Below are 18,180 nucleotides of genomic sequence, written 5' to 3'. Positions count from 1 at the left end.
GCCCATAGTAACTCCCGCCTGTAGGAAGTGAAGGAAACGGCCCAGTTGGAATTCCTCTGTAGGGGCCTTCCTGGCCTCACACCAAGCAACATATTTGCGCCATATACGGTGATAATGTTTTGCTGTCACGTCCTTCCTAGCCTTTATCAGCATAGGAATCTTGTGTATGAGAGGAAGAGGAGGAAACACATAAACCTACTGGAAACCCACGGTGTCACTAGTGCGTCCACAGCTATCGCCTGAGGGTCTCTTGACCTGGCGCAATACCTTTGTAGCTTTTTGTTGAGGCGGGATGCCATCATGTCTACCTGTGGCAGTTCCCATCGATTTGTAATCTGTGTGAAGACTTCTTGATGAAGTCCCCACTCTCCCGGGTGGAGGTCGTGCCTGCTGAGGAAGTCTGCTTCCCAGTTGTCCACTCCCGGAATGAACACTGCTGACAGTGCTTGCACGTGATTCTCCGCCCAGCGAAGAATTCTGGTGGCTTCTGCCATTGCCATCCTGCTTCTTGTGCCGCCCTGGCGATTTACATGAGCCACCGCGGTGATGTTGTCTGACTGAATCAGCACCGGTTGGTTGCGAAGCAGAGGCTCCGCTTGACTCAGGGCGTTGTATATGGCCCTTAGTTCCAGGATATTGATGTGCAGACAAGTCTCCTGACTTGACCACAGCCCCTGAAAGTTTCTTCCCTGAGTGACTGCCCCCCACCCTCGGAGGCTTGCATCCGTGGTCACCAGGACCCAGTCCCGTATGCCGAACCTGCGGCCCTCGAGAAGGTGAGCACTCTGCAGCCACCACAGAAGAGACACCCTGGCCCTGGGGGATAGGGTGATCAGCCCGATGCATCTGAAGATGCGATCCGGACCACTTGTCCAACAGATCCCACTGAAAGGTCCTCGCATGGAACCTGCCGAAGGGAATGGCTTCGTACGATGCCACCATCTTTCCAAGGACTCGCGTGCATAGATGCACCGACACCTGTTTTGGTTTTAAGAGGTCTCTGACCAGAGTCACGAGCTCCTGGGCCTTCTCCTCCGGGAGAAACACCTTCTTCTGGTCTGTGTCCAGAATCATGCCCAGGAAGGGCAGACGAGTCGTAGGAATCAGCTGCGACTTTGGAATATTCAGAATCCAGCCGTGCTGTTGTAACACCTCCCGAGAGTGTGCTACGCTGATCAGCAACTGCTCTCTGGACCTCGCCTTTATGAGGAGATCGTCCAAGTATGGGATAATTGTAACTCCTTGCTTTCGCAGAAGCACCATCATTTCCGCCATCACCTTGGTAAATATTCTCGGTGCCGTGGACAGACCAAACGGCAACGTCTGGAATTGGTAATGACAGTCCTGTACCACAAATCTGAGGTACTCCTGATGAGGTGGATAAATGGGGACATGCAGGTAAGCATCCTTGATGTCCAGAGACACCATAAAATCCCCCTCTTCCAGGCTTGCAATGACCGCCCTGAGAGATTCCATCTTGAACTTGAACCTTTTCAGGTAAATGTTCAGGGATTTTAAATTCAATATGGGTCTGACCGAACCGTCCGGTTTCGGAACCACAAACATTGTGGAATAGTAACCCCTTCCCTGTTGAGGGAGGGGAACCTTTACCACCACCTGCTGGAGATATAATTTGTGAATTGCCGCTAACACTACTTCCCTTTCTATGGGGGAAGCTGGCAGGGCCGATTTGAGGTAACGGTGAGGGGGCATCACTTCGAATTCCAGCTTGTATCCCTGAGACACAATCTGTATAGCCCAGGGATCCACCTGTGAGCGAACCCACTGGTGGCTGAAATTTCGGAGACGCGCCCGGACCGCTCCTGGCTCCACCTGTGGAGCCCCAGCGTCATGCGGTGGATTTAATGGAAGCCGGGGAGGACTTCTGTTCCTGGGAACTAGCTGTATTGTGCAGCTTCTTTCCTCTACCCCTGCCTCTGGCAAGAAAGGACGCACCTCTGACTTTCTTGCCTCTTTGTGATCGAAAGGACTGCATTTGGTAATATGGTGCTTTCTTAGGTTGTGAGGGAATATATGGCAAAAAATTTGACTTCCCAGCCGTAGCTGTGGAAACTAGGTCCGAGAGACCGTCCCCAAACAATTCCTCACCCTTATAAGGTAAAACCTTCATGTGCTTTTTTGAGTCGGCATCACCTGTCCATTGCCGAGTCCACAGGACCCTTCTGGCAGAAATTGACATTGCATTTATTCTAGAGCCCAGTAGGCAAATGTCTCTCTGGGCATCCCTCATATATAGGACAGCGTCTTTTATATGCCCCAGGGTCAGCAATATAGTATCCTTGTCCAAGGTATCAAGCTCCTCAGACAGATTATCTGTCCATGCTGCTACAGCACTACACATCCAGGCCGACGCAATTGCCGGCCTTAGTAGGGTACCTGAATGTGTATAAACGGACTTCAGGATACCTTCCTGCTTTCTATCCGCAGGATCTTTTAGGGCGGCCGTATCCTGTGACGGCAGGGCTACCTTCTTAGATAAGCGTGTCAAAGCTTTGTCTACCCTAGGGGAGGATTCCCAGCGTAACCTGTCCGCTGGCGGGAAAAGATACGCCATAAGTAACCATTTGGAAATCTGCATTTTCCTATCAGGAGAATCCCAAGCTTTTTCACATAACTCATTTAACATGTGAAGGGGGAAAAGTCACTTCTTGCCTTTTTTCCCCATACATATAAACCCTCTTTGTCAGGGACAGGGTTTTCCTCTGAGATGTGCAATACATCCTTCATTGCTATAATCATGTAGCGGATGGCTTTAGCCATTTTAGGCTGCAACTTTGCATCATCGCCATCGACACTGGAGTCAGAATCCGTGTCGATATCTGTTTCAACAATTTGGGATAGTGGGCGCTTCTGAGACCCTGACGGCCTCTGCGCTGTAGGATCAGGCATGGGTTGGGACCCTGACTGTCCCCAGGCATCTGCTTTATCCAACCTTTTATGCAAGGAGTTTACATTATCATTTAACACCTTCCACATATCCATCCAATCAGGTGTCGGCGCCGTCGGCAGAGACACCACATTCATCTGCACCTGCTCTGCTTCCACATAGCCTTCCTCGTCAAACATGTCGACACAAGCGTACCGACACACCACACACACAGGGGATGCTCTATATGAGGACAGGACCCCCACAAGGCCTTTTTGGAGAGACAGAGAGAGAGTATGCCAGCACACACCCCAGCGCTATATGTCCCAGGAATCACACAGTAACTTAGTGTTTACCCAGTAGCTGCTGTATATACTGATTTTGCGCTAAATTTATGTGCCCTCCCTCTCTTTTTACCCTCTTTCTACCGTGAATTTGCAGGGGAGAGCCTGGGGAGCCTCCTCTCAGCGGAGCTGTGGAGAGAAAATGGCGCTGGTGAGTGCTGAGGAAGAAGCCCCGCCCCCTCAGCGGCGGGCTTCTGTCCCGCGATTTTGTGTAAAATAATGGTGGGGGCTCATGCATATATACAGTGCCCAACTGTATATATGCCCTTTTATGCCAAGAGGTACTTAATTGCTGCCCAGGGCGCCCCCCCCCCCCCCCCCCCCGCGCCCTGCACCCTACAGTGACCGGAGTGTGTGGGTTTGATGTGGGAGTAATGGCGCACAGCTGCAGTGCTGTGCGCCACCTCATATGAAGACTGGAGTCTTCTGCCGCCGCTTTTGACGGCTTCTAGCTTCTGGCTCTGCGAGGGGGACGGCGGCGCGGCTCCGGGATCGGACGACCAAGGGTGCGTTCCTGTGTTCGATCCCTCTGGAGCTAATGGTGTCCAGTAGCCTAAGAAGCAGGACCTATCCGCAGTTAGTAGGTTTGCTTCTCTCCCCTCAGTCCCACGTAGCAGAGAGTCTGTTGCCAGCAGATCTCTCTGAAAATAAAAAATCCTAACAAAATACTTTCTTATTAGCAAGCTCAGGAGAGCTCACTAAAGTGCACCCAGCTCGGCCGGGCACAGATTCTAACTGAGGTCTGGAGGAGAGACATAGAGGGAGGAGCCAGTGCACACCAGTAGTCCTAATTCTTTCTTAAAGTGCCCTGTCCTGCGGAGCCCGTCTATTCCCCATGGTCCTTACGGAGTCCCCAGCATCCACTAGGACGTTAGAGAAAAACAATTGTCAAGGATTTTTGTGTAAATGACACTTTGGTGTTAAGAAATGTCTCAGCTCTGTGGTAATGCCTCAGCAGAGACGCCACCATTAGACGCACCACGGAAACGTGTCCTATGCACAGTATGGTGTAGTGTCTTTAGATGCAGCCGCCGTCAGTGTCACACCTGTCTACTAGTAGCGCCCACTAAAATCCTCACTCCTTGCGTCCAAATGCGTTCTGTGTCTCGGTGCAGTAACAATCGGGACACACGTGTGTGATATGCATGGCTGGTGTGATAGGATGCATGCATAGAATGTGATTTGGACGCATGCACGGTGTGACCCGGATGCATGAGTGGTGTGACCCAGATGCATACGCATGGGATTTTGGCACATGCACAGCGTGACTCAGATGCATAAATGCGTTGTGTTACTCAGATGCATGTGTGGTTTAACCAGGATACATGGGATGTGTGACTCTGATGCATGTAGGGTTACTTGGATGCATGAGCAGGGTGACTCAATTGCATGAGTGGTGTGACCCAGATACATGCACACTGTGATTTGGGTACATGGGCAGGGTGACTCAGATGCATGCGTGATTTAACCTGGACTCAGGAGCATACACTGTGTGACTCTGATGCATAAGTGGTGTGACCCAGATGCATGCGCATAGGATTTGGGCACATGCACAGCGTGACTTGGATGCATAGACAGTGAGACTCGGGTGCATGCGCTGTGTGACTCAGATGCATGTGTGTTTTAAGCAGGATGCATGGGAGGTGTGACTCTGATGCATGCACAGTGTTACTTGGATGCATGAGCAGGGTGACCCAGATGCATGCGTGATTTAACCCGGACTCAGGAGCATACACTGTGCGACTCTGATGCATGAGGGAGAGTTGGATGCATATACTGTGTGACTCTGATGCATGCAGTGAGATTTGGGAGCATGCACGGTGTGACTTGGATGCATACACTGTGTGACTCTGATGCATGCAGTGAGATTTGGGAGCATGCACGGTGTGACTTGGATGCATACACTGTGTGACTTTGATGCATGCAGTGAGACTTGGGAGCATGCACGGTGTGACATAGATGCATATACTGTGTGACTGATGAATGCAGTGAGATTTGGGAGCATGCACGGTGACTTGGATGCATACACTGTGTGACTCTGATGCATGCAGTGAGATTTGGGAGCATGCACGGTGACTTGGATGCATACAGTGTGTGACTCTGATGCATGCAATGAGATTTGGGAGCATGCACGGTGTGACTTGGATGCATACACTGTGTGACTCTGATGCATGCAGTGAGATTTGGGAGCATGCACGGTGTGACTTGGATGCATACACTGTGTGACTCTGATGCATGCAGTGAGATTTGGGAGCATGCACGGTGTGATTTGGATGCAAGTACAGTGTGACTCAGACGCACATGCAGTCTAGCTTAGTGTGCGACTCTACCCCTTGGTGTAGACCTTATAGATGAGAGGCGTTTATGTCATACAGGGCTGTATAATAACTGAGTGCTTTGTAGAAGGAAGCAGAGTGAGAATGCATTCTACTTTCCAGCGGAATATGAAGATCTATTGGCTTTAGGACATTAAGTGGCAGCTGGAGAGAACGTAGCGTTTGGATTTAATCCTATATTTTCTACAGTGATCACACATTTCTTCAGTACCTGTGTTGGTTAATGTAAAGCCTGGGCACGACTGATAGAGATGCAACGTCCGTGTTCACTATTTTTACCTTTGTTTAATATTTTCACAGCAAAATAACAATTCATGTACGTTTAGGAAAGGTGTAAGGAGTGATTTACTAACATGGTGCAGAAGTGCGGCCCCCGGGCCCTCAGTCACACCCCCAGCTCCTTCTTACTTTGTTGTCATATCTTGTAAACCTTGTTTAGAATGCATTAAATGTTATAACAGGTTGGAGAACAGAGTGGAGTGAGAATACTGGCGCACCTTTTTACACTATTGCAGCCCTCTTATAAGTAACATGGTCTATCCCAAAATAGAATAGAACAGGTGTCTCATTAATAAAACATATTCCATTATCACTGAACATAAGATGCCCCCACGGCCCCTGAAGTGTATCCAGTTGCACATCACTGGCCTCCAGGATGTATGAAAGTTTTAAGTTGTTCGGTTGCCATTGGTTACTGCAGACTTATATGATTACCACTCACCAGAAACTCGCCAATGCCATCACATTTCCTACTAAGGGGTCTATTCATGAAGCAGTGATAAGAGCGGAGAAGTGAGCCAGTGGAGAAGTTGCCCATGGCAACCAATCAGATGCTCTGTATAATTGTATAGTATGCAAATGATGTTACTTTAATGCTGATTGGTTGCCATGGGCAACTTCTCCACTGGCTCACTTCTCTGCTCTTATCACTGCTTCATGAATAGACCCCTCAGTGTGCGTGTGACTGGCTCCCATCCATGTCTGCCCTCTGGAGAGATTTTGAAAAGAGATCATTTGTTGGACATGTAAAAAGGTGCATAGCTAACATAGTAACTAGGGTTGAAAAAACAAGATTTTACTTACCGGTAAATCTATTTCTCGTAGTCCGTAGTGGATGCTGGGGACTCCGTAAGGACCATGGGGAATAGACGGGCTCCGCAGGAGACATGGGCACTTTAAGAAAGAATTTAGATTCTGGTGTGCTCTGGCTCCTCCCTCTATGTCCTTCCTCCAGACTTCAGTTAGAGAAACTGTGCCCGGAAGAGCTGACAGTACAAGGAAAGGATTTTGGGAATCCAGGGTAAGACTCATACCAGCCACACCAATCACACCGTATAACTTGTGATAACCTTACCCAGTTAACAGTATGAACAAAAACAGAGCATCAGATAAACTCTGATGCAACTATAACATAACCCTTATTTAAGCAATAACTATATACAAGCATTGCAGAAGAAGTCCGCACTTGGGACGGGCGCCCAGCATTCACTACGGACTACGAGAAATAGATTTACCGGTAAGTAAAATCTTATTTTCTCTAACGTCCTAGTGGATGCTGGGGACTCCGTAAGGACCATGGGGATTATACCAAAGCTCCCAAACGGGCGGGAGAGTGCGGATGACTCTGCAGCACCGATTGAGCAAACGATAGGTCCTCCTCAGCCAGGGTATCAAACTTGTAGAACTTTGCAAACGTATTTGAACCTGACCAAGTAGCAGCTCGGCAAAGCTGTAATGCCGAGACCCCTCGGGCAGCCGCCCAAGAAGAACCCACCTTCCTTGTGGAATGGGCTTTCACTGATTTTGGCTGCGGCAATCCAGCCACAGAATGAGCCTGCTGAATCGTGTTACAGATCCAGCGAGCAATAGTCTGCTTTGAAGCAGGAGCACCAAGCTTGTTGGATGCATACAGGATAAACAGTGACTCCGTTTTCCTGACTCTAGCCGTTCTGGCTACATAAACTTTTAAAGCCCTGACTACATCTAGTAACTCGGAATCCTCCAAGTTACGAGTAGCCACAGGCACCACAATAGGTTGGTTCATATGAAAGGATAAGACCACTTTTGGCAGAAATTGTGGACGTGTCTTCAATTCCGCTCTATCCATATGGAAAACCAGATAGGGGCTTTTATGAGACAAAGCCGCTAATTCTGACACGCGCTTAGCCGAAGCCAAGGCTAATAGCATGACCACCTTCCACGTGAGATATTTTAACTCCACTGTTTTAAGAGGTTCAAACCAGTGTGATTTCAGGAAACTCAACACCACGTTAAGATCCCAAGGTGCCACTGGAGGCACAAAAGGAGGCTGAATATGCAGCACTCCTTCCACAAACGTCTGAACTTCTGGCAGAGAAGCCAACTCCTTTTGAAAGAAAATGGAAAGGGACGAAATCTGGACCTTAATTGAGCCTAACTTCAGGCCCAAATCCACTCCTGACTGAAGGAAGTGAAGGAAACGGCCCAGCTGAAACTCCTCTGTAGGAGCATTGCTGGCCTCACACCAAGAAACATATTTTCGCCATATCCGGTGATAATGTTTAGCTGTTACGTCCTTCCTAGCCTTTATCAGCGTAGGAATGACCTCCTCCGGAATACCCTTTTCTGCTAGGATCCGGCGTTCAACCGCCATGCCGTCAAACGCAGCCGCGGTAAGTCTTGGAAGAGACAGGGTCCCTGTTGCAACAGGTCCTGTCTTAGAGGAAGAGGCCACGGATCCTCTGTGAGCAATTCTTGCAGATCTGGATACCAAGTCCTTCGTGGCCAATCTGGAACAATGAGAATTGTTCTTACTCCTCTTTTTCTTATTATCCTCAGTACCTTGGGTATGAGAGGAAGAGGAGGAAATACATAGACCGACTGGAACACCCACGGTGTCACCAGGGCGTCTACAGCTACCGCCTGAGGGTCCCTTGACCTGGCGCAATAGCTCTGTAGTTTTTTGTTGAGGCGTGACGCCATCATGTCTATCTGTGGTAGTTCCCACCGACTTGTAATCTGTGTGAAGACTTCTTGATGAAGTCCCCACTCTCCCGGGTGTCGGTCGTGTCTGCTGAGGAAGTCTGCTTCCCAGTTGTCCACTCCCGGGATGAACACTGCTGACAGTGCGCTTACGTGATTATCCGCCCAGCGAAGAATCCTGGTGGCTTCCGCCATCGCCACTCTGCTCCTTGTGCCGTCTTGGCGGTTTACATGCGCCACTGCGGTTATGTTGTCTGACTGAATCAGAACCGGTTGGTCGCGAAGTAGGGACTCCGCTTGACGTAGGGCGTTGTATATGGCCCTTAGTTCCAGGATGTTGATGTGAAGGCAAGTCTCCTGACTTGACCACAGGCCTTGGAAATTTCTTCCCTGTGTGACTGCCCCCCACCCCCGGAGGCTTGCATCCGTGGTCACCAGGACCCAGTCCTGAATGCCGAATCTGCGGCCCTCCAGAAGGTGAGCACTCTGCAGCCACCACAGGAGAGACACCCTGGCCCTGGGTGATTAACCGATACCTCTGAAGATGTGATCCGGACCATTTGTCCAGGAGATCCCATTGAAAGGTCCTCGCATGGAACCTGCCGAAGGGAATGGCCTCGTCTGATGCCACCATCTTTCCCAGGACTCGTGTGCAGTGATGCACCGACACCTTTTTTGGTTTTAATAGGTCTCTGACCAGTGTCATAAGTTCCTGAGCCTTCTCCATCGGGAGATAAACCCTCTTCTGGTCTGTGTCCAGAATCATGCCCAGGAAGGGCAGACGAGTCGTAGGAATCAACTGCGACTTTGGAATATTCAGAATCCAGCGTGCTGTCCTAACACTTCCAGAGCGCGTGCTACGCTGATCAGTAACTGCTCTCTTGACCTCGCTTTTATGAGGAGATCGTCCAAATATGGGATAATTGTGACCCCTTGCTTCCGCAGGAGTACCATCATTTCTGCCATCACCTTGGTAAATATTCTCGGTGCCGTGGAGAGACCAAACGGCAACGTCTGAAATTGGTAATGACAATCCTGCACCACAAATCTGAGGTACGCCTGATGAGGTGGATAAATGGGGACATGAAGGTATGCATCCTTTATGTCCAGAGACACCATAAAATCCCCCTCTTCCAGGCTTGCAATGAACGCTCTGAGCGATTCCATCTTGAACTTGAACCTTTTCAGGTATATGTTCAGAGATTTTAAATTTAATATGGGTCTGACCGAACCGTCTGGTTTCGGTACCACAAACATGGTCGAATAATAATAACCCTTCCCTTGTTGAAGGAGGGGAACCTTGACCACCACCTGCTGAAGATACAATTTGTGAATTGCAGCTAACACTATTTTCCTCTCTAATGGGGAAGCTGGCAGGGCCGATTTGAAGTATCGGTGAGGGGGCATCTCTTCGAATTCCAGCTTGTATCCCTGAGACACAATCTCTATTGCCCAGGGATCCACCTGGGAGTGAACCCACTTGTGGCTGAAATTTTGGAGACGCGCCCCCACCGGGCCTAGCTCCGCCTGTGGAGCCCCAGCGTCATGCGGTGGATTTAGTGGAAGCCGGGGAGGACGTCTGTTCCTGGGAACTAGCTGTGTTGTGCAGCTTCCTTCCTCTGCCCCTGCCTCTGGCAAGAAAGGACGCACCTCGGACTTTCTTGCCTTTTTGTGATCGAAAGGACTGCATTTGGTAATACGGTGCTTTCTTAGGCTGTGAGGGAACATATGGCAAAAAATTTGACTTTCCAGCAGTAGCTGTGGAGACCAGATCCGAGAGACCCTCCCCAAACAATTCCTCAACCTTGTAAGATAAAACCTCCATGTGCCTTTTTGAGTCTGCATCGCCTGTCCATTGCCGAGTCCACAGGACCCTTCTGGTAGAAATCGACATTGCATTTATTCTAGAGCCCAGTAGGCTAATGTCTCTTTGAGCATCTCTCATATATAGGACAGTGTCTTTTACATGCCCCAGGGTCATTAATATAGTATCCTTGTCTAAGGTATCAAGTTCCTCAGATAAGGTATCCGTCCATGCTGCTACAGCACTACACACCCAGGCCGACGCAATTGCCGGCCTTAGTAAGGTACCTGAATGTGTATAAATGGACTTCAGGGTACCCTCTTGCTTTCTAGCCGCAGCATCTTTTAGGGTGGCCGTATCCTGTGACGGCAGGGCGACCCTCTTGGATAAGCGTGTGAGAGCTTTGTCCACCCTAGGGGAGGAATACCAGCATAACCTGTCCGTTGGCGGGAAGGGATACGCCATAAGCATCCTCTTGGAAATCTGCAGTTTTTTTATCTGGAGATTCCCAAGCCTTTTCACATAACTCATTTAGCTCATGTGAAGGGGGAAAGGTCACCTCCTGCCTTTTCTCCCCATACATATGAACCCTCTTGTCAGGGACTGGGGTTTCCTCTGTGATGTGCAACACATCCTTCATTGCTATAATCATATAACGGATGGCTTTAGCCAATTTAGGCTGTAACGTTGCATCATCGTAATCGACACTGGAGTTAGAATCCATGTCGGTATCTGTGTCAACAATTTGGGATAGTGGGCGCTTCTGAGACCCTGACGGCCTCTGCGACATAGGATCAGGCATGGGCTGAGACCCTGACTGTCCTAAGGTTTCAGCTTTATCCAACCTTTTATGCAAGGAATTAACATTATCATTTAAAACCTTCCACATATCCATCCAATCAGGTGTCGGCGCCGTCGGCGGAGACCCCACATTCATTTGCTCCCGCTCTGCTTCCACATAGCCTTCGTCAAACATGTCGACACAAGCGTACCGACACACCACACACACACAGGGGATGCTCTTTTTTGAAGACAGTTCCCCCACAAGGCCCTTTGGAGAGACAGAGAGAGAGTATGCCAGCACACACCCCAGCGCTATATAACCCAGGAATTACACAGTAACTTAGTGTTAACCCAGTAGCTGCTGTATATAATGTTTTTGCGCCAAATTTATGTGCCCCCCCCCCCTCTCTTTTTACCCTCTTCTACCGTGAATCTGCAGGGGAGAGCCTGGGGAGCTTCCTCTCAGCGGAGCTGTGGAGAGAAAATGGCGCTGGTGAGTGCTGAGGAAGAAGCCCCGCCCCCTCAGTGGCGGGCTTCTGTCCCGCGTTTCTGTACACTATTATGGCGGGGGCTCATACATATATACAGTTGCCCAACTGTATATATGTGCAACTTTTGCCAAGAGGTCCTAATTGCTGCCCAGGGCGCCCCCCCCTGCGCCCTGCACCCTACAGTGACCGGAGTATGTGAGGTGTGTGTGGGAGCAATGGCGCACAGCTGCAGTGCTGTGCGCTACCTCATATGAAGACTGGAGTCTTCTGCCGCCGATTTTGAAGTCTTCTTGCTTCTTTCACCCGGCTTCTGTCTTCCGACTCTGCGAGGGGGACGGCGGCGCGGCTCTGGGATCGGACGACAAAAGGTGAGATCCTGTGTACGATCCCTCTGGAGCTAATGGTGTCCAGTAGCCTAAGAAGCAGGACCTATCTTCAGAGAGTAGGGCTGCTTCGCTCCCCTCAGTCCCACGTAGCAGAGAGTCTGTTGCCAGCAGATCTCCCTGAAAATAAAAAAACCTAACAAAATACTTTCTTATAGCAAGCTCAGGAGAGCTCACTAAATAGCACCCAGCTCGTCCGGGCACAGATTCAAACTGAGTTCTGGAGGAGGGACATAGAGGGAGGAGCCAGAGCACACCAGAATCTAAATTCTTTCTTAAAGTGCCCTGTCTCCTGCGGAGCCCGTCTATTCCACATGGTCCTTACGGAGTCCCCAGCATCCACTAGGACGTTAGAGAAAAGACAATTGTCCATCGAGTTCAACCTGTTTGTGGTCTCCTATGCAGTTTTATTTTAGGACTAGTTATAATAACAATAATGCGTGTCTAGCACCATATCCCCGAATATCTTTATCCAATAGGAATTTATCTAACCCATTCTTACAGGTGTTGACTGAGTCCGCCATTACTACTCTCTCAGGCAGGGAATTCCAAACACAAATTGTCCTTACTGTGAAAAAACCTTTTCACCTCAATGGGGGTCATTCCGAGTTGTTCGCTCGCAAGCTGCTTTTAGCAGCTTTGCACACGCTAAGCCGCCGCCTACTGGGAGTGAATCTTAGCATAGTAAAATTGCGAACGAAAGATTCGCAATATTGCAAAAAGACTTCTCTGTGCAGTTTCTGAGTAGCTCGAGACTTACTCTGCCAGTGCGATCAGTTCAGTGCTTGTCGTTCCTGGTTTGACGTCACAAACACACCCAGCGTTTGCCCAGACACTCCTCCGTTTCTCCAGACACTCCCGCGTTTTTCCCAGAAACGGTAGCGTTTTTTCACACACTCCCATAAAACGGCCAGTTTCCGCCCAGAAACACCCACTTCCTGTCAATCACATTACGATCACCAGAACGAAGAAAAAACCTCGTAATGCCGTGAGTAAAATTCCTAACTGCATAGCAAATTTACTTGGCGCAGTCGCACTGCGGACATTGCGCATGCGCATTAGCGACTAATCGCTCCGTTGCGAGAAAAAAATAACGAACGAACAACTCGGAATGACCCCCAATGTGCGGAAACTCCTCTCCTCTAACCTAAGCGAGTGACCACGTGTCCTCTGTGCTGATCTTATAGAAAACAGGTCCCTCCCAAGCTTTGTGTATTGACCCCTTACATATTTGTAGATGTTGATCATGTCCCCTCTTAGTCTCCTCTTTTCCAATGTAAACATGCCTTGCAAGCCTTTCCTCGTAATCCAGTTGTTATTCTTGCTGTCTAGGGAAATCCCCTCCCAGAAAGAAGTATGTTGTGTTGCTGGTTTTAGTATTGAAGTGTTGCGATGTTGTGTTGAGCTAATTAACGCTCCGTCTTTTGCCTCCCTGCAGATTCAGAATCCGTCCTGGATTGGTAATAACAGCGGAGGTTCTCCGGTTCCCGCTTGCGTGGTGCCATGTGACACTGTGTCATCCTGCATGTCTCCCCACGCTCATCCGCACAGCGCCGGTGGAGTTTCAGAGTATCTCGGCGTGCCAGGTCCTGGATCGCACATCGCTCAGACACATATGGGCGGTCTCTTCAGCAGCGCAGCCGTGGGACCTGGAATAAATGGTTACGACTTGAACACTGAGCCCGATCGCAAGAGTTCCAGCATTGCGGCACTCAGGATGAAAGCCAAGGAGCACAGCGCAGCCATGTCTTGGGCCACATGACAGCGCTACCTGCTGCCAGCCAATCACTGACACTACACCAGTCTCATGGCGCAGACTCGCAATGTATATTGAGGATGCCCGCTACTTAGTTTCCCAAGGACTAGAAGCTAACCTTGCCCGCTTCTGGCAAAATGCTGGGATTGCTACAACGTGGGTTTGCAGATAGCGCGAGTGTGGGTTAAATAAATGGACAATCCAGATGTAGATGTGGTTAATAAATCAGGGATATTTCACCGTCACGCCAAGGATGGTTGCAGTGCATTGAAGCCAGGTATCATAGAGTGTATTAATAACTTCCTCCTAATCCCCACCGGCTGATCCCTGTCCACATCTCCGAGGGGATAACAACACGCCAAGGCGCAGGGGCAGCTGGGACCCTGCCCAGACCGTCAGCAACCACTACAATACCAAAGAGCCCAAAAGAAAGAGCTGCAGGCTGGGCAGGGTGCAGCTGCCGCCTTACGTCGACGCTGAAGTTCATGTTTGTGTGTTTGTAGCATGTGGGATGGGATTGGCGTGTCTGTGCGACTTCGGGTTTTCATATTCTTTTCGGATTTCTTAGCAGCGAGGGGCTGGCCTAATCCAGGCAGCAGGGATCAATTCAATTAGCTGCCAGTCAGCTCGCAGCGCGCCCAAAAATCTCCAAAGTGAGATGAGGCGCCGGCTCTGGCGTTTCCACATTGTAGCCTCGCTCGCGGCTAACTGAATTGACCCCATGGAGTGAATTGTGAGACAGAACCCGGACCCTAAACCAGGTCTTTCTCCTCAATATGTCTATTAATTGTAATATACAAAATGGCTGCAATATTCACAAACAATACACAACGCAGAAGTGACTGCAGAATGCATTCAGCTAGCAGACGGTAAACTGTCCCCTTCATGAAGTAGTCCGGAGAGCCCACCGTATGCCTGGGGGGTGGGGGGCACTGGATGAACCCTTTACACATCAGCGTAAATAAATTGATCCCACTTTTGGAATCGCACACAGAGAACCATCCAGCCAGCGTGCCGAGATTGCTTTGTGCGTGGAGAGCTTAAATGCAAAGTATTGTTCTCCGAGAGGTTCCCCGCTGTGTCCTTCAATAAACTTTCAGAGTTCAGAGCCAGATCAGCTATTGAAACCTGGAACATATAAAACACACATGCGGAATGGCTTCATCTGGGCTCAGTCGCATTGCCTGCATTGCAACAACTGCGGGCAAGTCAGCGTGCGCCCAAAGTCCATGCAGCAGATGGATGCAGTGGGTCCGGTACGTCCGGTTCTGTCCCGCATCGGCAGCGTTCCAATGGTTGTTTGTAAAGCACAAATAGGCTCCGTTTTGCAGAAAGGAATTTGGTTCTTAGGTTTATCGCTCACAGTTCTCAGCAGGCGGACAGCGAGAGGCTGATACAAAGATGACCATATCCCCAGTTGCGGAGTGAATCTTGTGCACATCCGCCTCATAACGGTCAATGGTGTGGTGTCGGCATTTCGGCTGCATCCCTAGAACACTGATACATTGTTTCCTGTGTGTGTTTGCAGCAATGTGCGCTCCATTTACTCCCAATTCTGCATCAGCCCAGGTGTCTTGTAGGGTGCCCAAAGGCGAAGGTTGCATGCAGGAGTGATGGCGGATGTTCCGGCAGGCGATTAGACCTATCCTCGGCATGTAAGCGCTGCGTCTCAGGGCATCCGGCAGACTGTACCAGGGAGGTTACGCTGCTTCCAGCGGATTAAGTGTTCACATCAACATCCTCCTCTTGTATTCCCAGCTATTGGAAAGACTCCGGAGAAACCATTTCTTCTCTCCGTGTCTCAGTGCACAAACACAGACGTCAGCTGAAAATCCCCCAACGCAGCGACATTAGTGGTCTCCTGGGTTAGACGAGGTTCTCCTGAATTTTAGACTTGTGCTCAGAAAACGCAGAAGTAGACACTGACGCAGGGGGCCGTGATTTATGGCGAGACAGCTACACAAACTGCTCATTAACTGCTCCAGCCCAATAAAAGGAAGATCTGCTCGTTTCATGTATCAGAAGCGACGGCATCTCACCGCCGTACACTGTGGCCTGGCGTACCTGCCCCGAGTAATCGGGATCACGACACAAGCTGGAGACTAGCTGGCATCTGTGGCCAAGTCCCTGGCAGTGGTTGGGGCACTAAACCAAAAACACCAATTCGTCCGATACAGTGGTTCTCAACTCCAGAGCTCCAACAGGTCATGTTTTCTGGATTTCTTTTATCATGCACGGCTGAATTGATCTATTTTTTCAGGATGATGAATTATTCCACACGGATCCAATAAATCCTGAAAATGTGACTTGTTGGGGGTCTGCGAGGGCCGGAGCGGAGAACCTCGGAGCAGTCACAGTGGCTGGATATGGGGGTGAATGCATTATGGCTAGTACCCCAGGGAAGACACGCCATGCGCTTAGTTCCCCAATACAAGATGGAAGATCCCCACGTGCCTCAGTCTGGGGTGCAGCAGACAATCACAGGCTTCATAGCAACATTCTTGGGGGTTCCTGTGATACCTGCAAAACATTTCACTGTCCAGGCAGAGCGCTCCGTACAGGATCAGCAGAACAGTACTGGGATGGCGCAGCGCTTCTGCCCATCCACCTATGTCACTTCTCCCAATATTAAGTGGTAGAGTTATCAAAGCTTGGCGAGAGATAAAATGGCGGCAATCAGCTCCTATCTGCCATGTTACAGGCGGTGGAAGAAAATGACAGAAGCTGGTTGGTTGGCACTTTCTCTCTCTCCACACTTTGATAAATCTCCCCCTTAGCCCCCCCCTTGCGTGCCCAGGATGCACTTGCCGTCCAGTCCTTATTGCCAGCCCCCCCAGGCAGCTGCAGGTTACTCTTACAGCTAATATATTCCATGGCAAGCTTCCTCAACACATTGCGGCCGTCCAAACCAACACGGTGCGGTCTATAAAACCTAAGTGTGTGGCGCGGATACTGCGGCATAGAGGGGATTGTCCTGGAAAAGCCGAGTCACTGGCCCGACTGCCACCTATGCTCATCTGCTTTCCATGTGATTAGTAATGTAACAAGGGGCAAGGACCCGGTGACAATGGGCACTGCCCAGGATTATGGCACAATTAAGTTTAAAAAATATAACGTACACAGAACATATATGCTGCGCCTGTCTCCCGTGCCCCTGAAGATGGGACCAAGGTCAACGGGCAGCCGCGCCTCCACACACTATAGCGCTGCCGCCATTCATTCTGCAACGCATAGAAAAAAAATATTGCCTCGCTGCCTCCTCTTTTCAGTGACTTTGCTGAGTAAAGACAAATATATTCTGCACTGCGAAGAAAATAGCAGGATAGTGCAGACTACATGCTACACACACTGCAAGCGGCACCGCAACGTTACAATGTCATCTTTGTGACATTGAGCCTCAGTTGTCCCTATGCTCAACAAAAACTATAACAAACCTTTGAATTAATTTAGCTGATTGGGTGAAAACTGAACCCAGAGTGCAGGCGGGAGTAATTAACGAGCTGGCCACGCACATACAGATCCGATTGGCTGAATTACCCTTCCACCTAAACCCAGGCCAGGATTTGATCTGTAAGTGCGGCAAGTTGGATCATCCGATGACCGCCATTCGCGGCGAGGGGGGGCGGCTTCATACAATAGTCTAATGATGTGAAATCTGCACCATTTGGACCCCAGAATAGCTCTTACTATTATATCTGCGTACTAGAGGCATTACTGCTGCAAGCTGTTGTATAGGGATGAAGGTTTTACATCACTGGGGTCAATTTACTAAGATGGAAGTTCTATTTAAGATGAGAAGTTGCCCATAGCAACCAACCAGATTCCAGGTAATATGTTCTAGAAGGTGCTAGATAAATGAGAAGTAAAATTGAACTGAGTGGTTGCTACGGGTAACATCCCATCTAAAATAGAAGTCCCATCTTAGTAAATTTACCCCAGTGTGTCTACAGGACTCCACACCTATGTAAGGGAAGGGGTGGGTGTGACAGGCAGACGGGAAACCCTTTATATACTACTGATTCTGAGGAGCAGATCCGCACTGCAGAGAAATCCAGGGGTGGGGGGGGTCGGGGGTGAGTGGGGGGAGCGGAGTGAGAGAGGACAGAACCTCAGTGTAATGCCGTTCCTCTGTATACAGGTTTGCTTGCGTATCTATTTGCTTTTGCCTAACAAGACTGGGTTGAACACATTTTAACATTAAAGTATTAATAAAAAAAAAAAAAGTTGTATATAGGCATTGTGCCATCTCTATATGTATTCTGCCAATGAGGTATTAAAATGATGGTTCTTAAAAAATAAAAAAATCTGATCTATATTTTATTGTTACTCTGTTCCATGGTTACTAGGCGTCATCCTTTCCCCCAACAAGAGCCAGGAGTGATATAAACAGCCAATCAGAGAGCAGCGACCCGTAGCTGCCGCCATAAGCCTGATA

At 49.5% G+C, this 18,180-nt stretch overlaps 1 protein-coding gene across 1 annotated transcript in view; it reads left to right on the top strand.

Moving 5' to 3' along the window:
- ALX4 (ALX homeobox 4) overlaps positions 1-17,795 on the top strand; it is a 143,807-nt gene extending 126,012 nt beyond the window's left edge. Inside the window, exon 4 of the mRNA XM_063946263.1 lies at positions 13,428-17,795. Within this exon, the coding sequence (XP_063802333.1) occupies positions 13,428-13,751 (324 nt within the window). The 3' untranslated portion in view covers positions 13,752-17,795. The remainder of the gene's footprint in view (positions 1-13,427) is intronic.
- Positions 17,796-18,180: the final 385 nt, after the last annotated feature.

Source organism: Pseudophryne corroboree, chromosome 11 (assembly GCF_028390025.1).
Source record: "Pseudophryne corroboree isolate aPseCor3 chromosome 11, aPseCor3.hap2, whole genome shotgun sequence".
Lineage (NCBI taxonomy): Eukaryota > Metazoa > Chordata > Amphibia > Anura > Myobatrachidae > Pseudophryne > Pseudophryne corroboree.
This window is presented reverse-complemented; position numbering and strand designations above follow the sequence as displayed.